At 44.3% G+C, this 23,742-nt stretch overlaps 1 protein-coding gene across 1 annotated transcript in view; it reads left to right on the forward strand.

Annotated features, from left to right (window-relative positions):
* The window catches only part of LOC106586712 (BCL-6 corepressor), a 100,705-nt gene that overhangs the window by 11,425 nt on the left and 65,538 nt on the right, over positions 1 to 23,742 (forward strand). Inside the window, 5 exon segments of the mRNA XM_014174269.2 lie at positions 13,658 to 13,733; positions 18,443 to 18,747; positions 18,749 to 18,983; positions 18,985 to 21,861; positions 23,293 to 23,349. Coding sequence (XP_014029744.2) covers positions 13,731 to 13,733; positions 18,443 to 18,747; positions 18,749 to 18,983; positions 18,985 to 21,861; positions 23,293 to 23,349 — 3,477 coding nt within the window. The 5' untranslated portion in view covers positions 13,658 to 13,730.

Consider the following 23,742-nt stretch of genomic DNA (forward strand, 5'->3'; position numbering starts at 1 on the left):
CACGTGTAACCACGACCAGCCCAGGACCTCTACATCCAGCTTCTTCACCTGCGGGATTGTTTGAGACCAGCCACCCGGACAGCTAAGGAAACTGAAACTGAGTATTTCTGTCTGTAATAAAGCCCTTTTGTGGCGCAAAACTCATTCTGATTGGCTGGGCCTGGCTCCCCAGTGGGTGGGCCTATGCCCTCCCAGACCCACCCATGGCTACGGCCCTGCCCAGTCATGTGAAATCGGTAGATTACGGCCTAATTCAGTTATTTAGATTGACTGATTTCGTTATATGAACTGTAACTCAGTAAAATCGTTGCAAGTTTCGTTTGTTTTTCTCAGTGTATGTAACTTCAAAAGAAACAATCATTTGCGCTCATGACTACTGGTTTCAATAAAAATTTCAGCCAATGTATAAGCGAACACTTTATGAATTTATTGTTGCAAATCAGTGTACAAGGTTGCTAGTATAACAGTGTAGGTTCCGTCCCTCTCTTCGCCCCAACCTGGGCTCGAACCAGGGACCCTTGCACACATCAACAACTGACACCCACGAAGCATCGTTACCCATCGCCCCACAAAAGCCGCGGCCCTTGCAACGCAAGGGGAAACCCTACTTCAAGTCTCAGAGCGAGTGACGTCACTGATTGAAATGCTATTAGCGCGCACCACCGTGAACTAACTAGCCATTTCACATCGGTTACACTCACCCCCCCCTTTTTGACCTCCTCCTTTTCCGCAGCAACCAACAATCCGGGTCAACAGCATCAATGTAACAGTGTAGGTTCCATCCCTCTCTTCGCCCAAACCTGGGCTCGAACCAGGGACCCTTGCACACAACAACTGACACCCCACGAAGCATCGTTACCCATCGCGCCACAAAAGCCGCGGCCCTTGCAACGCAAGGGGAAACCCTACTTCAAGTCTCAGAGCGAGTGACGTCACTGATTGAAATGCTATTAGCGCGCACCACCGTGAACTAACTAGCCATTTCACATCGGTTACACTAGCCAACTAGCCTGTTAATGTTAGCCCTACTAGCCAGGTAATGATAACCCTACCAGCCTGCTAACGTTACGTTAGCACTGCATGAGTCAACCAGTTGCTATCAACACCTAGTAAACCAATGTTTTGGAAATGCATAACACCATCTAACTAGCTATCAAATAACTGCATATACCGGTAACATTAGCTTAGCTAGCTATCCACCACGGTTGTCATATCTAAGTAGTAAGCCAGAGAACAATATTAACTAGTCTAACACGGGCAGGAACCCACAGAACACAATATAGAAAGCCAGCAGATATAAAGTAGAGAGAGCGAAGACTTACTGATTGACGGCTGTGTTAGCTACCAAGGAAGAGCCAAGGAGCTAGGCGTTTCAGAGGGAGAGACCGTTTCAACGGCCGAGGGAGAGTCAGCAATTCCAATAGCAATATAGTGCGGTAAATCCAAAGTAGATAGATTCCAGAGGCAATAATCGAGGCAGCATTGGGCACAGGAGACGAGGGGAACAGCCAACAAGAAGAGGGTGATCGGAGGAAGGCTCCAGGTAGATGGAAATTATCACAAAATCTCAGTCAGTTAGCTACTGTAGTGAGCTAGTACTAAGCCAAGGTTGAAAAACTCTAGTAGTCTACTTCACAGAGATTTTGCTCCCCCCTCTGATTGGTTGTTTACACCACACCTCCCCATGATTGGTGGATTGTAGCTCACCACTGCCAACACTCGGTCTGCGTGGCTAATGTTAGCCAGGTCGAGCTAGCTAACGCAGAGTAGATTCTCCATATAAAGTTAAGAAATAGTGCATTGTGGGTAGTTTAGAAGATATCTGGAAATAAGTTAATAAATATGTAAAAAACGCTAAAATATAACTGTTTATAGTTGTAGGTAACCAGATGGTGACTACAACTACATTACTAAGTCTTTGACCACACTCTTACATTGGGGAGTAAAAACTCATGCTTTATACCCTTTTAATGTTTTGGTAAAGCGTGAAGATTGATAGGCTTTAAAATTACCACTCAATGGGGGGTGTGTGTTTTCGTTGTTGAGGATTTTGTGCCCATGGATATAGTTTAGGATATTGAACATTACACAGTGCATTGGCTACTCAGGCTGAACCCGTTTGCCCTCATCGATCCATGCGCGTGAGCGTAGCCTCGTGTTGCAGATCACTTGAGCAATCCAAACCTGTAACCACACACTGCAGGTTTCTGTAATGCTCTCTGCTGTTTTATATAGGCTTTTAATGGGGTTTATTGCTTAACATTGCAAGTTTAGGCTTACATTGATGGACCAACAGAGGCCGTCATGACACAGTTTTGAATGTCTTGCAGAGTGTTGGTCGGTTGGTGGTGTTTTTTAAGACCGACTGTCCCATGAGGGGATGACATGCTCTCCGCTACACCAATATTCCCCCATGGATGAGTCGCGAGAGGGCCCAAATGTGTGGATTGGTAATGGAGAAGACGTCAGTTTGCCTTTCCATCCTTCCTCCTCTATTATTTTCGACCTCTCCATGCTCCTAAGTCGACATGCAGCCTGGCTCCACTCCTTTTCTATTTCTACTTCATACTGCTGCATTCAGTCCCCCTGACACGGTTTCCTGTGAGTTTGTGGAAAATGTTTTGTGCGAGAGAAGGTATGGCGGGATGGGAAAGACAATGATCCCGGCTGTTTGGGCAGCAGATGTTCTCGGGCAAATCGAGAGACACACACAGGGCGTAAGAGGGGATTTCCACATATCACGATAATTTGGATAGCCATTCTAGCTTTGCCCTCATGTGGATGATAGCAAGCAGGCTAGATAGTGCTAGGTATCAACAACCAAATCAATATTTGGTATTTTATTAAGATTCCCATTAGCTGTTAGCAGCATCTACTCTTCCTGGGGTCCACACAAAACATGAAACATTACATAATACAGAATATTAATAGACAAACAGCTCAAGGCCAGAACTAGATTATATAAAAAAAAGAAGGCACGCGTAGCCTACATATCAATACATATACACAAACAATCTAGATCAAATAGGGAAGAGGCGTTGTGCCGTGCGGTGTTGCATTATGTTTTTTTTAAACCAGGTTTGCTCTTCATTTTAGCAATATGAGATGGAAGGAAGTTCCCTTCAATAATGGCTCTATATAATATTTTATGCTTTCTTGAATTTGTTCTGGATTTGAGGACTGTGAATAGAACTCTGGTGGGGTAAGTGTGTGTGTCAGAGCTGTGTGCAAGTTGACTATGCAAACAATTTGGATTTTCAACATTTTGTTTCTTATTAAAAGAAGTGGTGCAGGCAGTCTCTCCTCAACTCTTAGCCAAGAGAGACTGGCATGCATAGTATTTATATCAGCCCTCTGATTACAATGAAGAGCAAGGCATGCCAGTCTTTCCTTGCAGCACTCAAACACACGACTGGACAATAATCAAGATAAGACAAAACTAGAGCCTGCAGGACTTGCTTTTTGGAGTGTGGTGTCAAAAAACAGACCTCACCCCATCATAACAACCATTGAATCTATATGTTTTGACCATGACAGTTTACAATCTAAGGTAACACCAAATAATTTAGTCTCAACTTGTTCAACATTTTATTACTGGCCACCCATTCAAAAACAGACTGCAACTCTTTAAGGGTTTCAGTGACTTCATTAGCTGTGGTTGCTGATGGGTATATGGTTGAATCGTCAGCATGCATGGACACACATGCTTTGTTTAACTTCTATGGGCTAGCATCCCACCCGCGGTACACACTATCAACAGCCAGTGAAATAGCATGGCGCGAAATACAAAACAGCAAAAATATCATAATTTCGTTTTCTCAAACAATCAACTATTTTACACCATTTTAAAGAAACTTCTCGTTAATCTAACCACATTGTCTGATTTCAAAAAGGCTTTAGGGCGAAAGCATAAAATTAGATTATGTTAGGACATAAACTTCACAAGAAAAACCACACAGCCATTTTCCAAGCAAGGACATGCATCACAAAAACCAAAAATACAGCTAAAATATTCACTAACCTTTTGATCTTCATCAGATGGCACTCATAGGACTTCATGTTACACAATACATGTATGTTTTGCTCGATAAAGTTCATATTTATATCCAAATACCACATTTTACATTGGCGCGTGATGTTCAGAAAATGTATTCCCACCAAAACTTCCGGTGAATGAGCACATCAATTTACAAAAATACTCATCATAAACGTTGATAAAATTGACAAAAGTTATTGAAAGAATTATAGATATACTTCTCCTTAATGCAACCGCTGTGTCAGATTTTAAAATAGCTTTACGGAGAAAGCACATTTTTCAATATTCTGAGTACATAGCTCAACCATCAAAGCAAGCTATACAGATACCCGCCAAGTTCTGGGGTCAATTAAACTCAGAATTACTATTATAAATATCCTCTTACCTTTGCTGATCTTCGTCAGAATGCACTCCCGGGACTCCTACTTTCACAATAAATGTTATTTTTGTTTGAAATACTCCATATTTATGTCCAAATACCTTTTGTTTGTGCGTTCAGATCACTATCCAAAGGCATAACGCACGAGTGTAAATCCAGACACAAAGTCAAATAGTTCCATTACTGTTCGTAGAAACATGTCAAACATTGTTTACAATCAATCCTTAGGGTCTTTTTAACATAAAACGTTGATAATATTCCAACCGGACAATAGCGTATTCATTACAGAGAAAATAGAAGGAACGGCGCGCCAAACATGCCTGCCAAGTAAACAACTCACTGGTCCCAGGCAGTCCACTCATTGACTGAGCTCCTATTTTCTGCCCAGTAACAGGAGAAGGATGAAACATGTTTCTAAAGGCTGTTGACAGCCAATGGAAGCCTTAGGAAGTGCAACGTGACCCCACAGACACTGTAGTTTCGATAGGGATTCAAAAGAAGAACTACAATTCTCAGATTTTCCACTTCCTGGTTGGATTTTTCTCAGGTTTTTGCCTGCCATATGAGTTCTGTTATACTCACAGACATCATTCAAACAGTTTTAGAAACTTCAGAGTGTTTTATATGCGAATCTACTAATAATATGCAAATATTTGACTCTGGGCCCGAGTATTAGGCAGTTTACTCTGGGCACGCTTTTCATCCGAAAATGAAAATACTGCCCCCTATACCTTAAGTTAATGCCAGTGGCGGGTCATTGGTAAAATTTGAAAAGAGTAGAGGGCCTAGAGAGCTGCACTGCGGAACACCACACTTTACATGTTTGACATTAGAGAAGCTTCCATTCACGAAAACCCTTTGTCCTATTAGAGAGAGCTCTGAATCCACGATATGGCAGAGTTTGAAAAGCCATAACACATGTTTATTCAACAACAGGTTGTGGTCAATAATATCAAAAGCTGCACAGAAATCAAACAGTACAGCTCCCACAATCATCTTATTATCCATAACCTGTTGTGTCAGTGCAGTACATGTTGAGTGCTCTACTCTATAAGCATGCTGAAAGTCTATTGTTAATTTGTTTACAGAAAAATAGCATTGTATTTGGTCAAACATTTTTTATTTTATTTTATTTTTTCCAACAGTTTGCTAAGAGCTGGCAGCAAGCGGATAGGTCTGCTGTTACAACCAGTAAAGGCCGCTTTGCCACTCTCTTGGGTAGCGGAATTACTTTAGCTTCCCTCCAGGCCTGAGGTTGAAGACTTTCCTCCAGACTCAGATTAACTTCTTTGGGCTCAACTCCCGTTAACGGGATCAATTTGACAACATCCGGTGAAATGGCGGAGCACCAAATTCCCCCCAAAATATTAAACTTTCATACATTCACAAGTGCAACACACCAAATTAAAGCTTAACTTCTCGTTAATCTAACCACTGTGTCAGATTTCAAGAAGGCTTTACGGCGAAAGCAAACCATGCAATTATCTTAGGACAGCGCCCAGCATACCAACACATGAAAATCAGATTTCAACCCGCCAGGCGCAACACAAAAGTCAGACATAATGATTTAATTCATGCCTTACCTTTGAAGAACTTCTTCTCTTGGCACTCCAATATGTCCCATAAACATCACAAATGGTCCTTTTGTTTAATTAATTCCGTCGTTATAGCTCCAAAATGTTCATTTATTTGATTCAGAAAAACACCGGTTCCAACTCGCCCAGCATGACTACAAAATATCTAATAAGTTACCTGTAAACGCTGTCCAAACATTTCAAACAACTTTCCTAATCCAACTATAGGTATTTTAACCTCTCTAGGGTAGGTGGCACCAAATCGTCCCACCTACGCACCAGCCAGTCTAATCCCGTGGCGCGATATTGAAATACCTTAAAAATGCTATTACTTCAATTTCTCAAACATATAACTATTTTACACCATTTTAAAGACAAGACTCTCCTTTATCTAACCACACTGTCCGATTTCAAAAAGGCTTTACAACGAAAGCAAAACATTAGATTATGTCAGCAGAGTACGCAGCCAGAAATAATCAGACACCCATTTTTCAAGCTAGCATATAATGTCACATAAACCCAAACCACAGCTAAATGCAGCACTAACCTTTGATGATCTTCATCAGATGACACACCTAGGACATTATGTTATACAATACATGCATGTTTTGTTCAATCAAGTTCATATTTATATCAAAAAACAGCTTTTTACATTAGCATGTGACGTTCAGAACTAGCATACCCCCCACAAACTTCCGGGGGAATTTACTAACAATTTACTAAATTACTCACGATAAACGTTCACAAAAAGCATAACAATTATTTTAAGAATTATAGTTACAGAACTCCTCTATGCACTCGATATGTCCGATTTTAAAATAGCTTTTTGGTGAAAGCACATTTTGCAATATTCTAAGTACATAGCCCAGCCATCACGGGCTAGCTATTTAGACACCCAGCAAGTTTAGCCTTCACCAAAATCAGATTTACTATAACAAAAATGTTATTACCTTTGCTGTTCTTCGTCAGAATGCACTCCCAGGACTTCTACTTCAATAACAAATGTTGGTTTGGTCCCAAATAATCCATCGTTATATCCAAACAGCGGCGTTTTGTTCGTGCGTTCTAGACACTATCCGAAATGGTAAATCAGGGTTACGAGCATGGCGCATTTCGTGACAAAAGAATTCTAAATATTCCATTACCGTACTTTGAAGCATGTCAACCGCTGTTTAAAATACATTTTTATGCAATTTATCTCGTAAAAAAGCGATAATATTCCGACCGGGAATCTGCGTTTCGGTAAATAGAGGAAAAAAAAGAAAAACGGGGGCGACCAGTGCACGCGCCTAAGCCCACTGTCCCCTGATCGGCCACTTGACAAAGGCGATAATGTGTTTCAGCCTGGGGCTGGAATGACGACATTCAGCTTTTTCCCGGGCTCTGAGAGCCTATAGGAGCCGTGGGAAGTGTCACGTTACCGCAGAGATCCTTTGTTTTGGAAAGACATGTCAAAGAAAGCCAATAAATGGTCAGACAGGCCACTTCCTGTAAAGGAATCTCTCAGGTTTTTGCCTGCCATATGAGTTCTGTTATACTCACAGACACCATTCAAACAGTTTTAGAAACTTTAGGGTGTTTTCTATCCATATCTAATAAGTATATCCATATTCTAGTTACTGGGTAGGAGTAGTAACCAGATTAAATCGGGTACGTTTTTTATCCGGCGGTGTAAATACTGCCCCCTAGCCCTAAGAGGTTAAAACGTAAATAATCGCTAAAATTTAAGACGGGATAAACGGTGTTCAATACTGGATAAAAACAACGTGAAGCGCATGACCTGGAGCGCACATCAAAACATTAGAGAGCACTTGGCTGGACCCTCGTTCTGAACTGCCGTACTTCTTAATTTCTCTAAAGAAAAACATCAACCAATTTCTAAAGACTAACACCCAGTGGAAGCGATAGGAACTGCAAGCAAGTGCCTTATAAATCTAGATACACATTGAAAACAGTCACCTCAAAAAAACATTTTCCTGGATGGTTTGTCCTCGGGGTTTCGCCTGCCAAATAAGTTCTGTTATACTCACAGACATTATTTTCACAGTTTTAGAATCTTCAGTTTTCTATCCAAATCTACCAATTATATGCATATCCTAGCTTCTGGGCATGAGTAGCAGGCAGTTTACTTTGGGCACGTTTTTCATCCAGATGTCAAAATACTGCCCCTTAGCCCAAAGAAGTGAAAGATATGACAGGTACTGTAGGAGTGGCTATAGAGTCAGCTACCATCCTCAGTAGCTTTCCATCTAATTATCAATGCCAGGAGGTTTGTCATTATTGATTGTTAACAATCATTTTTCCATCTCTCCCAAATGAACTTTACAAAATTCAAACTTGCAATGCTTTTCTTTCATTTTTTCATTTTTTTTATGCATGAATACGATGGCTCACTGTTAGTTGTTGGCATTTCCTGCCTAAGTTTGCCCACTTTGCCAATGAAGTAATTATTAAAATAAACAAATGTATTTTGTGATGAATAAGCCATCTGATTTGATGAAAGATGGAGTTCAATTAGTCTTTCTGGACATTTCTGGACTATATGTCATCACTGCATCCAATGGGCACGAATACAGCTTTAGAACAAAGTTCTACAGTATTAGTAAAAATGTGATTCATACATGTGGATGGTCTTGTTCCTGTAGTGGTTGTAAACACCCTGGTAGGTTGATTTAATACCCTGAACCAGATTACAGGAACTGGTTACAGTGAAAAGATTCCTCTTGAGCGGACAGGTTGATGAAAACCAGTCAATATTCAGGTCCCCATGAAAGTAGAGTCGTGGCCAAACGTTTTGAGAATTACACAAATATTAATTTTCACGAAGTCTGCTGCCTCAGTTTGTATGATGGCAAATTGCATATCCTCCAGAATGTTATGAAGGGTGATCAAATGAATTGCAATTAATTGCAAAGTCCCTCTTTGCCATGCAAATGAACTGAATCCCCCAAAAAACATTTCTACTGCATTTCAGCCCTGCCACAAAAGGACCAGCTGAAATCATGTCAGTGATTCTCTCGGTAACACAGGTGTGAGTGTTGAAGAGGACAAGGCTGGAGATCACTCTGTCATGCTGATTGAGTTCGAATAACCGACTGGAAGCTTCAAAAGGAGGGTGGTGCTTGGAATCATTGTTCTTCCTCTGTCAGCCATGGTTACCTGCAAGGAAACACGTGCTGTCATCATTGCTTTGCACAAAAAGGGCTTCACAGGCAAGGATATTGCTGCTAGTAAATTTGCACCTAAATCAACCATTTATCGGATCATCAAGAACTTCAAGGAGAGCGCTTCAATTGTTGTGACGAAGGCTTCATGGCGCTTAAGGAAGTCCAGCTAGCGCCAGGACCGTCTCCTAAAGTTGATTTAGCTGCGGGATCGGGGCACCATCAGTACAGAGCTTGCTCAGGAATGGCAGCAGGCAGGTGTGAGTGCATCTGCACGCACAGTGAGGCAAAGACTTTTGGAGGATGGCCTGGTGTCAAGAAGGGCCGCAAAGAAGCCACTTCTCTCCAGGAAAAACATAAGGGACAGACTGATATTCTGCAAAAGGTACAGGGATTGGACTGCTGAGGACTGGGGTAAAGTCATTTTCTCTGAATCCCCTTTCCGATTTGTTTGGGGCATCCAGAAAAAAGCTTGTCCGGAGAAGACAAGGTGGGTGCTACCATCAGTCCTGTGTCATGCCAACAGTAAAGCATCCTGAGACCATTCATGTGTGGGGTTGCTTCTCAGCCAAGGGAGTGGGCTCACTCACAATTTTGCCTAAGAACACAGCCATGAATAAAGAATGGTACCAACACATCCTCCGAGAGCAACTTCTCCCAACCATCCAGGAACAGTTTTGTGAACAATGCCTTTTCCAGCATGATGGACCACCTTGCCATAAGGCAAAAGTAAACAAAACATCGATATTTTGGGTCCAAGGGATGGAAATTCCCCAGACCTTAATCCCATTGAGAACTTGTGGTCAATCCTCAAGAGGCGGGTGGACAAACAAAAACCCACACATTCTCACACTCCACGCATTGATTATGCAAGAATGGGCTGCCATCAGTCAGGATGTGGCCCAGAAGTTAATTGACAGCATGCCAAGGTGGATTGCAGAGGTTTTGAAGAAGGGTTAACACTGCAAGTATTGACTCTTTGCATCAACTTCATGTAATTGTCAATAAAAGCCTTTGACACTTATGAAATGCTTGTAATTATACTTCAGTATTCCATAGTAACATCTGACAAAAATATCTAAAGACACTGAAGCAGCAAACATTAGAAATTAATATTTGTGTCATTCTCAAAACTTTTGGCCACGACTGTCGACCTCTCTGTTTACATCACATACACTAACTTCTTGCGGATCCGTGAGACGCTACCATCCCATTTTGACCCCTTCCGGTGAAATTGTAGAGCACCAAATTCAAATTAAATTACTATAAATATTAAACTTTAATGAAATCACAAGTGCAATACATCAAAATAAAGCTTAACTTGTTGTTAATCCAGCCGCCATGTCAGATTTCAAAAAGGCTTTACGGCGAAAGCAAACCATGCGATTATCTGAGGACAGCGCCCAGCACACAAATGCATAACAAATCATTTTCAACCAGGGAGTTGCGACACGAAAGTCAGAAATAGCGATATAATATATGCCTTACCTTTGAAGATCTTCTTTTGTTGGCACTCCAAAAGGTACCAGTTACATTACAAATAGTCCTTTTTTTCGATTTAAGTCCTTCTTTATATCCATAAAAACTCAGTTTAGCTGGCGCACTTCAGTCAATAATCCACTCCGTTTCCCTCCTTCAAAATGCATACAAAATTAATCCCAAACGTTACAATAAACTTATCCAAACAAGTCAATCAACATTTATAATCAAACAATAGGTACCCTAATACGCAAATAAACAATACAATTTAAGACGGAGAATCGTTATTGTCTTTACCGGAGATAAACAAAAAGAACATGCTCTCTCGGCCATGCGCTTGGTAACACTATAGCCAATATGGGAGCCACTTAGAAAAACTACAACTTCTCCCTCATTTGTTTTTAAACCAGCCTGAAACTCTTTCTAAAGACTGTTGACATCTAGTGGAAGCCCTAGGAACTGCAATTTGGGAGGGTTTCGCCTTATAATAAAAATGCCAGCCATTGAAATCAATGGTCGGCTGAATTTCTTTTTGAGGGGGATGGTTTGTCCTCGGGGTTTTGCCTGCCATTTCAGTTCTGTTATACTCACAGACATTATTTTAACAGTTTTAGAAACTTTAGACTGTTTTCTATCCAAATCTACCAATTATATGCATATGCTAACAGGCAGTTTACTGAGTAACAGGCAGTTTACTTTGGGCATGCTTTTCATCCGGACGTCAGAATACCACCCCCTATCCCAAAGAACTTAAGCGTTTCACACATTATTTAGATACTGACTGTTAGCACTTGGTGGCCTATAGCAACACTTCAAAAGAAAAGGCTTTAGATGTTCCAAGTGAACCTGCAACCACAACACTTCAATAACACTTGACATAAGATCTTCTCTAAGCATTACAGGGATATGGCTCTGAATATATATATATATATATATATATATATATCAGCAACACCTCTCCCATAAGCATTTCTGTCTCTTCTATAGATGTTATAACCTTATTGCTACTGCTGTGTCATCAAATGAATTATCTGAGTCTCAGAAATGGCAAATATATGAATGTTATTGATTTCATAAACCTTATTTCTAAGGCTACATATATTAATATGGGCTATTTTCAGCCCTTTCCTGGGTAGCTTATCAGAGATGGACATAATATGAAAAAGAACAAACAAAGCAAGATAAAAAAATGTACATTCAGCAGTCCATTAATCAACTAGTGTGTGTGTGTGTGTGTGTGCTGCAGGGTTGAAGCTACAAACCCATAGGCTTAGCTATCTCATCCCTTCCAGGATTCTGGGAGGAAGGGTAGACAATGAGCCTGCCATTGCGGATGTAAGCAATGTCCTCCCGCTCTGGCAGCTTTCATGGCTGTGATAAGTTCTTGACTTTTCTGGCGCACAGCTTCAGGATAGTCCGTGTTGAGGAAAATCTACGTTCCTCGTAAGTTCGTGGCTCTTTCCAGAACAGCTACCTTGTACTTGAACCTCAGGAACTTGACCACAATCGGCCTGGGCCTGTCACCTGGGCTGGTAATTGGTTTTCCAGTCCTGTAGATGCGATCCAACTCAATATTCCTGTGGTCCATGTTCAATTTCTCGTAGATCATTTCCCTCACTTTGTCCTCAGACTCCGTCCAAGTCTCGTGGAGATTCTGCAATTCCATCCACAACCATGTTGTTCCGCCTAGATTGTCCCTCGATAATCTGATTTCTCCGTCATGATCATGGATTTACCCACAGAACTGATGTTCTCTCTCAATGACTTACAGATTGCTGTCATCTTGCCATTCTCCTGTTTCAACTCATCGTGCTGACCCTGGGAGAACTGTTCTTCAGGTTCTGGATCTCTCTGGTCAGGTCGTCCATTCTTTTATTAGTTGACTCCACCAGTATTTGACAAAACACTTGAAGCTATTTTCTTGTTGTAGGGGCTGGAAGCTAGAGTGAGCTTTGATTGGTCAATATCGTTGCAAAATCAGAGTATTTGCATAAAGTTCAGCATTTCCCAACTTTTGTCCCGCCCTGTTTACGCTCCCTCGCCCATGCACGCATCGCCCAATGGTCCCTCCTCCCTCTTCACTTCCCTCCATTTAAAATGAATGGTGCTCTGTTTCATTGCCCCCAACATGTTATGTGGAAATGTAAGGGTTCTGTCTCACACGGATGTTGTTCGGGCAGGCCAGACGGGCGGGCCAGACGGGCAGGCCAGACGGGCAGGCCAGACGGGCAGGCCAGACAGGACTGGGTTGTGCCTGAGCCTCCAGGCAAGGAAGAAGAAGGGGAAGGTTGGAACAGCAAGGGAGAAGGAGATTAATGAGCTCGAGGTCACTGTAATAAAAGCGGCATGCCTGTGGCCCGGAGCTCGAGCCACAGACGAGTTTCTTTCCTATGATGAAGAAGCCAAGTTTCTTTCTCTTGCTCTCTCCCTCTCCTCTCTCTCACTGACTGACTGACTTGGGTAAATAGGTACCTCTCACTACCAGCAATTTCACCATCCTCACTGTTAACCGTGATAATGCAGGTTATGTGTTTGTGTGTTTGAGCAATAAACAGCCTATTCAAAGTGACCTTAAGTTTGTTTTGGAAGGCAGTTGAATATTAGCCAGCAGGCAGAATGGCAGGAGGGAGGGGCAAGGAGGGTGTATGAGTGAAAACGAGTATGTAGAGAACGTGATTGAATGGCTGTGGCCCCACAATGTAAGTTGGCTACTCCCTTGGGTGGGTGGGGAATGAGAGAGGGCTATAGATTGGGGGACTACTTTGGGTGGAGTGGGAGTGTGTGTATGTGTTGCAATAGCAGAGGGATCACACCCTCTCCCCCACCTTTCTGCCCTTCGTCTCCCCTCTCGCTCTTTCTCAGCATGACGTGTTGTTGGTGCTATTGAAAACTCAATCCTTTAAGCCAGTCATTAACTAGAACACTGCACACCACTGCCACCACATCAGGCAAACACCCCTATTATGACATGTCAGTGTATATGTATGTGTGCAAATTATTCTGACCACGTGTTTTCTCTCTCCAGGAGATGACCTGTTAGTGATGCGGGGACCCAGAGAAATCTGGATTTAAGTGAAGGGAACCACATCATACAAATCATGGTACGTCATCGTCTATATCATGTATATTACAGTTTTATAACACTGTTTATAACAAGGTTAAAGGCCCAGGACTGTCAATGTGTTTTCCTGTGTTTTCTGTAAATTGCACAGCAGCTGATGAAACTAACACTGTTAGTTACATCTCCCTCAAATGAGGCTCCTCCCATTACGTTCGTCACTCAGACCATTCCCAGACAGACCTAGCTACATTCTTGCTTGGGAAATATTGTGTAGCTTTTTTGTTCAATTTAAAAATAACTATTGCAGCAGTGGAGGCTCCTCAGAGGAGGAAGGGGAGGACCATTCTCATTGAAATTGATAAAAGTAAAAATGGTAAAACATTAAAGTTATCCTTTTCAGATAAAACTATACTACATATATTAACAGGTCACCAAGTAATTGATTGAAACACACTGTTTTGCAATCAGTCTACAGTAGCCTCAGCAGCACTCTGTAGGGTAGCACCATGGTGTAGCCAGAGGACAGCTAGCTTCCCTCTATTTTTATTTTATTTATTTCACCTTTATTTAACCAGGTAGGCTAGTTGAGAACAAGTTCTCATTTGCAACTGAGACCTGGCCAAGATAAAGCATAGCAATTCAACACATACAACAACACAGAGTTACACATGGAATAAACAAAACATACAGTCAATAATTCAGTAGTTAAAAGAAAACAGTCTACCGTAATTTCCGGACTATTAAGCGCACCTGAATATAAGCCGCACCCACTGAATTAATTTTTTTTTTTTTTGAACATAAATAAGCCGCACATGTCTATAAGCCGCAGGTGCCTACCGGTACATTGAAACAAATGAACTTTACACAGGCTTTAACGAAACACGGCTTGTAACAAAAATAAATAGGCTTTAACGAAACACGGCATGTAACAAAAATAAATAGGCTTTAACGAAACACGGCATGTAACAAAAAAACAAATCAGCAGTAAGCTTTAGTTGTCTTTTTGCACTGAGTCAATTCCTCACGCTGCTGTTTCCAACGTCTTATCATCGACTCATTAAGACCAAGCTCCCGTGCAGCAGCTCTATTTCCTTTTCCAACAGCCAGATCAATCGCCTTCAACTTGAAAGCTGCATCATATGCATTTCTCCGTGTCTTTGCCATGATGAGGGTGACAAAATGACTACCGTAATCAGAATGATGGGAAGTTTGAGAGCGCTCGATTTAATCTAAACAGTAAACAAAAAAGTTGTTTGACCTTAACCCGTTCGGCAATTTCATTGGTCTAATGAAAGCTTCATGCCGCCAAAAAACTGAGCACGTCACAGAATGTGTTTTTTTGGAGAAAAAAAAATGGAAAGCGGTAAAAATCCATATATTAGCCGCGTCATTGTTTAAGCCGCGAGGTTCAAAGCTGGGAAAAAAGTTGCGGCTTATAGTCCGGAATTTACGGTATATACAGTGAGTGCAAATGAGGTAAGTTAAGGGAGTTAAGGCAATAAATAGGCCATGGTGGCGAAGTAATTACAATATAGCAATTAAACACTGGAATGGTTGATGTGCAGAAGATGAATGTGCAAGTAGATACTGGGGTGCAAAGGAGCAAAATAAATAAATACAGTATGGTGATGAGGTAGATAGATGGACTGTTTACAGATGGGCTGTTTACAGGTGCAGTGATCTGTGAGCTGCTCTGACAGCTGGTGCTGAAAGCTAGTGAGGGAGATATGAGTCTCCAGCTTCAGTAATTTTTGCAGTTCGCTCCTCTGGGTACATTGACTTCAATACAAAACTTAGGAGGCTCATGGTTCTCACCCCCTTCCATAGACTTACACAGTAATTATGACAACTTTCCGGAGGATGTACTCCAACTTATCAGAGCTCTTGCAGCATGAACTGACATGTTGTCCACCCAAGCAAAGGATCAGAGAATGAATCTAGTACTGAAAGCATGAGCTACAGCTCGTTAGCACTGCAGTGCATAACAAGTAGTGATAAGTTGACTCAAAAAGAGAGACAATAGTTGAACAGTTTTGAATGAATTTATTTTATAATTAAGGAGATGTGAGCTATATTTATTTGTCTTTTTTAACTTTCACTTACACTACATTACTAAAAGACACCTGCTCGTCGAACATCTCATTCCAAAATCATGGGCATTATTATGGAATTGGTCACCTCTTTGCTGCTATAACAGCCTCTACTCTTCTGGGAAGGCTTTCCACTAGATGTTGGAACATTGCTGCGGGGACTTGCTTCCATTCAACCACAAACATTAGTGAGGTCGGCAGTGATATTGGGCAATTAGGCCTGGCTCGCAGTTGGCGTTCCAATTCATCCCAAAGGTGTTTGATGGGTTGAGGTCAGGGCTTTGTGCAGACCATTCAAATTCTTCCACACCGATCTTGACAAACATTTCTGTATGGACCTCGCTTTGTGCATGGGGGCATTGTCATGCTGAAACAGGAAAGCGGCTTCCCCAAAGTTGGAAGCACCGACTCGTCTAGAATGTCATTGTATTCTGTAGTGTGAAGATTTTCCTTTACTGGAACTTTGGGGCCTAGCCCGAACAATGGAAAAACAGCCCCAGACCATTATTCCTCCCCCAAACATTACAGTTGGCTCTAGAGCTTGACCGATTAATCGGCATGGCCGATTTAATTAGGGCCAATTTCAAGTTTTCATAACAATCGGTAATTGGTATTTTTGGATGCCGATTACATTGCAATCCACGAGCAAACTGCGTGGCAGGCTGACCACCTGTTACGCGAGTGCATCAAGAAGCCAAGGTAAGTTGCTAGCTAGCATTAAACTTACCTTATAAAAAACAATCAATCTTCACAATCACTAGTTAACTACACATGGTTGATGATATTACTAGGTTAACTAGCTTGTCCTGCATTGTGTATAATCACTGTGGTGGCTGTTAATTTATCATTGAATCACAGCCTACTTCAACTTCGCCAAACTGGTGACGATTTAACAAAAGCACATTGCCGAAAAAGCACCATCTTTGCACAAATGTACCTAACCGTAAACATCAATGCCTTTCTTAAAATCAATACACAGAAGTATATATTTTTAAACCTGCATATTTAGTTAAAAGAAATTCATGTTAGCAGGCAATATTAACTAGGGAAATTGTGTCACTGCTCTTGTGTTCAGTGCAAGCAGAGTCGGGGTATATGCAACAGTTTGGACCGCCTGGCTCGTTGCGAACTAATCTGCCAGAATTTTACATAATTATGACATTACATTGAAGGTTGTGCAATGTAACAGCAGTATTTAGACTTAGGGATGCCACCCGTTAGATAAAATACAGAATGGTTCCGTATTTCACCGAAAGAATAAACATTTTGTTTTTGAAATTATAGTTTCCGGATTTGACTATATTAATGACCAAAGGCTCGTATTTCTGTTTATTATTAGTGTGTCCACATACTTTTGTATATATAGTGTAGCTAGCGAATGCAACTAGCTAGTTTAGCCTACTCAAACACCCGGCTCAAACAGAGAGGGATGCTATGCTAGCTAGCTGGCTATGGCTATCCAACACTGGAACTCTTCCAAGTCACGGTAAACGTTTGGATCTATTAATGAATTTTTTGCGACCGTGGCCTGCCTGTGTAACTGCTTTTTGACTGTACACTGTACTGCATGATTGTAGCGTGTTTACTAATGCAATAGTTCTAGTAGCTATGTTGACTATGACGTTACTAACCATGTTAGCTAATATGTTGACAACTATGTAGGGTGTTGTAGCGGTTATGATACTGTATGAAGGTTTCGTTTGGATTTTTGTTTTCTGGCCTGGTCACAGACAGCTGATGTGTTGTACACTGAAGTCCACAAGCGAACAGAAAAGATGAGAGGAGGAGAGCACGTAGATACGAGAGGGAATTATACAACGATCAAAGGGATCATGCTGTTGATCAAAGGGATCATGCTGTTGATCAAAGGGATCATGCTGTTGATCAAAGGGATCATGCTGTTGATCAAAGGGATCATGCTGTCGATCAAAGGGATCATGCTGTCGATCAAAGGGATCATGCTGTCGATCAAAGGGATCATGCTGTCGATCAAAGGGATCATGCTGTCGATCAAAGGGATCATGCTGTCGATCAAAGGGATCATGCTGTCGATCAAAGGGATCATGTGGCTGCTATGAAGTCAGCTATGTTTGTATGTGGCTGCTATGAAGTCAACTATGTTTGTGTGTGGCTGCTATGAAGTCAACTATGTTTGTGTGTGATCAGGGTTGTATTCATTCAGCTGATTCTGTTGAAAAAAAAAAATCTGAAACGGAAGCAAACCCGAACGAAACAGGGATAAATATAACTGAATTTGTCTAATAGAAACTCTCGTTTGTAACTGTCGGACTAATGATTACATCCTAGATCAGCTAGATGCAGGCAACAGTGTGTAAGGCGATATTGAATGTGTCACTGTCCGTCACCTCGATTACTCCAATTTTTCGCTCGACCTGTGCACCTACGTTCTAAACTTTAATTCATATTAAACATCACCGACCGCCACTGTATTACAGGAAGGTACTTCATTGTTACCCTGAAATGATCTCATATTGAGATAAAAACGGCTGCATTGGGCCTTTTTGAGAGACGTAAACCATATCCTCATACCTAACTCAAGTGAAGACATAACCTGCGTGTATAACATGTATTACATGTGTATAAGGCTGCTTTAAAACAATATTTGTAACAGATTTTAACCTGTGTTATCCCCCTGTAGGTGGATGCCAGGTTAACCCCCCTGGCCGCCATGGGTCTGGACCGCAATGCTCTCATGCGGGATGGCCTCCGCCTGCACGGCGGCGTGATCTACCCAGGGATCCAAGCGCTGTCGGCTGAGAAGCCCCGCGAAGTGACCAATACCCTCCCCCTGAGCTACGGCCGGGACGGCCTCCCGGACCTCCTCTATAAGCCTGATGTCTCCATGGACAGGAGCAAGCCTAGTAACGGCTACATGGGCCTGTACAAGAGCCCTCCACCAGGCCTCCAGAGGGGGCCAGAGGGCCTAGACAGGATAGGCGTGGGGCCTGGGGGGGCAGAAGCCCTCAGAGTTGGGCCTGGGGGGTGCTGGAGCAGGCGGGTACCTACGTCTGCCCTGGGGGCTGAGCCCGGGGCTGTACCCTGAAGCGGGCCTCTACCCCTTCATGGACACGTCCAAGTACGCTGCCCTCAGCATGTACAAGGCTCAATTCCTCAGTCAGCCCAGCCCCTACCTGCCCCAGCACCTGGCCTACCAGTCCCTCTGTGCCTCCCAGGGGGGGGAACATGAACCCTGCTGCTGCCTCGGCCACCGAGAGGCTCTACTTCATGCCCCCCTACCCCCCGTCCCCCATCTCCTCCCCCCTGGTGGGGTCTCCCATGAGGATCCCAGCGGTGTCTGTGGCCCCCACCTCCATAGTACACTGTCAGGAGAAGGGGCTGAGTGTCGGGTCTCGCATCCACCACGAGGGCTCTCCGTTTGGGCAGCAGCTTCACCAGCCTCCCCCTCCACCCCAGCACCTTCAGCCCCAACACACAGACCGAGACAGACCCCCCAGCAGGAGCAGTAAGCCCACTAGACCCACCTCAAACAAAGGAGCCAGCAACAGCAGTGGTAGTAGTAGTAGTGGTGGTGGTGGTGGTGGTAGTAATAGCCTTCCCATTGATTCCTCCCCTCGCGCCTCTACTCGCCTCCCCCAGCCTGCTCCTCCCCTGCCTCCCACTCTCAGCGACAGCACCTTAGACCTACAGAGGCCAGTCCCTCGAATAGGGCCACCATCTTCCTCCTCCTCATCTTCTTCCTCTTCCCAGTCGATGCCTCACCCATTCTATGTGAGCAGCATTGCTCAAGAGCACCCCTCCCCCGCCCGGCCCAGCCCCCATAAACCCAGACCCAGGGATGGGGCGTCGGAGCACAGGGGGTGTGAAAGGAAACCCAATCAGTCCCCTTCTAAACCATCCCCTGAGCGGAAAACCCCACCAAACAAGACTGCCAAAGACCCAGCAGACCCAAAGCCTCTGGATCTCTCTGGAAGGCTGCTGGAGTTTGACCTGACTCCCAACAGCTTCCCCATCAAGATGGAAGCTCTGGGGTCTCTGGGGCCTCGGTACGGACATCCCCCCAGCCGGGAGCTCCTGAAGGAGACCCTCTCACCCTCCTCCCACCCCTCCCACTCAGTGGTCAGAAGCACTTTCTCCAAGGCCCCAGACAGGTCAGAGATGATCAGCACTTTGCACTCCTCCTGGGTGGTGCCTACCCCTACACCTATCTCCACCATTGGGTCCAGCCACACACAGCCCCACACCCCAGCCCTATCCCCCTCCCCCAGGCCCAGCCCAGACCCCCAAGGGAAACGCTCCTCTCCCTCAGTCATCAAACACAAGGTTATAGAGAGAGTCCTGCCCCAGTCCCAGCAAAGCAGCCCATCATGCCTCAGGGTGGGAGAGCCACATACTACCCCAATACCTTCCAATCACAAGCCTGCCTCCACGATGCCCCCGTCCCCCAAACCCAATGGTGATTGGCCCAAACACAGCCCCAGCCATTCAGAAGGTTCACCCATGGCCGGCCATCATAGGAGCACCACAGAGAAGTCTCTTAAAGCCCCCAAGAGGGCTGAGACGTCCCAGGAGATGTCTCCCTATAATAAACGTCCCTGTCTGGAGAATACCAACGGGCACCCGCCCAGCCACCTTTACCTAGCTCACAGCATGGCCTATGCCAACCGATACCTGCACTACTCTGTACCCGATAGCATGGCCCTCCATTCTCTCCCTCTGCCAGGGAAGGGCCCAGCCTACCCTCACCCCGTCCTGCTGGGCAGTAGCAGCCTGTACCCCTCCCACCTGGCAGCCAAACAGCCCTTGCCCTACCACAGCCATGCTGGGGAGTACCTCACCTACAACTCCCAGGAGATGACCCACCCTCTGATGCACGCACATCCAGACTCCAAAGCCCTGGAGCGGGCAGATCAGGGGCCCAAGTGCTGGGGCCAGGGTCAGGACAAACCTAGGGGTCTCACAGAGGATTGTGGTGGGTCCCGCAGGGGCCGAAGTGGTGTGGAAACAGGAGAGGGGTCCCACGTGAAGCCCAAAAGAGAGGACACGGAGCAGGGAGGGAGCCAGCCCAGACCTACTTCCTCCTCCAGCTTCAGTACCCTCTCCAAAGAACGTATCGTCTGCATTGACCTCGTCCACTCCGACACAGATGGAGAGTCCACTCCGACCACCAACAAGCCGCAAGTCTCTGTCACCATCCCCATCGCCAGGGGCAACCAACACAAGTGTTGCCATGGCAATGAAAACATTAGGGAAGTGGAACGGGAGCCAAAACACCAACTGCATCATCACTACCCCCACCATCTTCATCACCACCCCAGCCCAAGCTCCACCATGACAACTATCCACACAGACAGACAACCAGAGACCCTCTGTGTGAGACCCAAGCCCCTCCAGGAGACGTGCTGTCCAGGTGTAGCCTCTAGCCCACCTCAGGGCTCCCCAATGCTGGTTAATCGGGCCGAGGAGAGTCCTGAGGACCAGAGCCCTTCCTCAGAGCCAGGGGACCAAGGGGAACAGGACCAGAGCACCCTGCGCTGTGCCCGAACGTCTGGCGACCGCAAGTCTGTCGACCACATCTCTGGCAACCGCATGCCTGGTGAACGCACAACTGGGGATTGTGACCGCAAGTCTGTCGACCACATCTCTGGCAACCGCATGCCTGGTGAACGCACAACTGGGGATTGTGACCGCAAGTCTGGCGACCACATCTCTGGCAACTGCATGCCTGGTGAACGCACAACTGGGGATTGTGACCGCAAGTCTGGCGACCACTTGTCGAGAGATGGCACGTTTTCTTGCGACTTCACGTCTGGAGAGGAGAGAGAAGAGATGGACAGACGAACCTCCTCCCACCCCATCCATCGCTACATGGGCCTGGGGAAGGAGAGGGACAGTGAAAGAGAGAGCGTTGGAGACACAGAGGAGTCACATGGAGAAGGGGATGAGGACGAAGAGGGTGGGCGAAGAGGCTCACGGAGGACCAGCCTGACCAAGAGGATCGCTAGCTCCTCGGGCTATGTGGGTGACCGCATCAAATGTGTCACGACCGAGCTGTACGCAGACTCTAGCAAGCTGAGCCGAGAACAGCGCGCTCTGCAAGTGAGTTGAGAGAAATGCGTACATAGTTGGGTTGGGGGCAGCATCAGTGGATGTGATGGTAACATGACTCATTCATCTGAGGTCATTTACAGTTTATATGGTACTTTCCCATGTGACCTGTGCAGGAATCAAACCTACAACTATGGTCAATTCTGCCACTTATTTTAGCGCCCATAGACTTTCACATTATTCAGACAATATATGACTTCATATAGGATGTGTCTTAGAATCAGTCTATGGATCAGAGACCTGCTCCCCATAGCTGAACCTGCAGGGTGAGGGTTGGTTCAGGGTTATAGGCTTATACCAGCCCTTTGCGGTTGCCTCTGAGATTGAGAGGACATTTGAAGCATGTTGACAGTCAGTGAGTTAGTACTAGGCCAGTTCAAAGGTTAACCTAGGCCTGTGAGTTGTCTAGGCAACATTGGTTAGGTTGTTTGCGTGCTATGTGTATCTAGCTTGGGAGAAATAGAGTGAGGGGGGAGATAGTGAAATAGAAAGGCAGGTTCCAAAAGCATGTGTTGCTGGCTGCGGAGCGGTAGGGCTTCACGTTGTGACAGGGCAGCCTCATGGTTCCAGCTGTGCTTAACCCCAAGGTGAGCTAGAGGGGCTGGAGGGTGATGGATGGGGTTCCAAGGTCACACATCCCTTCCCCCAAGGCTGTTAGTGCCTGTTACCTTTCACTTTGAAAAAGACATGTTTTTCCAGTTCAGAAAACAAGGGTTTTGTAGTTGATTCTTGGTTTGACTGTGTATGTGTGTGTGCTTGGTGGGACTGTGGCTGCTAGATGTTGTTTGTGTATAACAGGGATACTCCAATCCTCCAGGTCTGCACTGCTGCTGAGTTTCCTTTCTCCTCATAGTTAATAGGTTGGTTGGTTGATTGGTTGATTGACTAATGTTACTGATTGGTCAATCCTTGATTAAAGGGGAATACGAAAAAGAAGAAGTGCTGCAGACACTGAGGCCCAGAGTTGAGAAAGGGGGAGGGGGGGGAGAGATGTGGAGAAAGACATGTTAACATACAATACCTACATGCAATGATGGACAGATATACTGACTAAAATGATGGACAGATATACAGACTAAAATGATGGACAGATATGAAATAATGAACAGATATATTGAAATTATAAAAATGATGGACAGATATACAGACTAAAATGATGGACAGATATGAAATAATGAACAGATATATTGAAATTATAAAAATGATGGACAGATATACAGACTAAAATGATGGACAGATATGAAATAATGAACAGATATATTGAAATTATAAAAATGGACAGATATACAGACTAAAATGATGGACAGATATGAAATAATGAACAGATATATTGAAATTATAAAAATGATGGACAGAGTATGAAAAGGTCAGAATATGCAATGGACAGATATATTAAGCCCCTCCCCCGTTCTAATTGCTTAGATGGAAGTCATATCACGAGAGGGGAGTAATATAAGTCGACCTGCAGCTATCTGGGAGGTCAGTTCTTTACATTTCTTTATCTCACTCTACCCCTCAGACAGGCTTTCTCTCCTTCCTTCTGCCCTCTCTTTCTGCTACCGCTCCTTTTCTCTGCACACTTTCTTTCTGTCTTTTTTCACTTGCTCTGCATTGCTTCTTCCCTTTTCTCAGTTTTTTTTCTCCCTATATCTCTGTTTCTCTCATTCTCTCCCCCTCTTTTTCTCTCCCCCTCTTTCTCTCTCCCCCTCTTTTTCTCTCCCCCTCTTTTTCTCTCCCCCTCTTTCTCTCTCCCCCTCTTTCTCTCTCCCCCTCTTTCTCTCTCTCCCCCTCTTTCTCTCTCTCCCCCTCTTTCTCTCTCTCCCCCTCTTTCTCTCTCTCCCCCTCTTTCTCTCTCTCCCCCTCTTTCTCTCT

This window comes from Salmo salar, chromosome ssa25, assembly GCF_905237065.1.
Source record: "Salmo salar chromosome ssa25, Ssal_v3.1, whole genome shotgun sequence".
Taxonomy (NCBI): domain Eukaryota; kingdom Metazoa; phylum Chordata; class Actinopteri; order Salmoniformes; family Salmonidae; genus Salmo; species Salmo salar.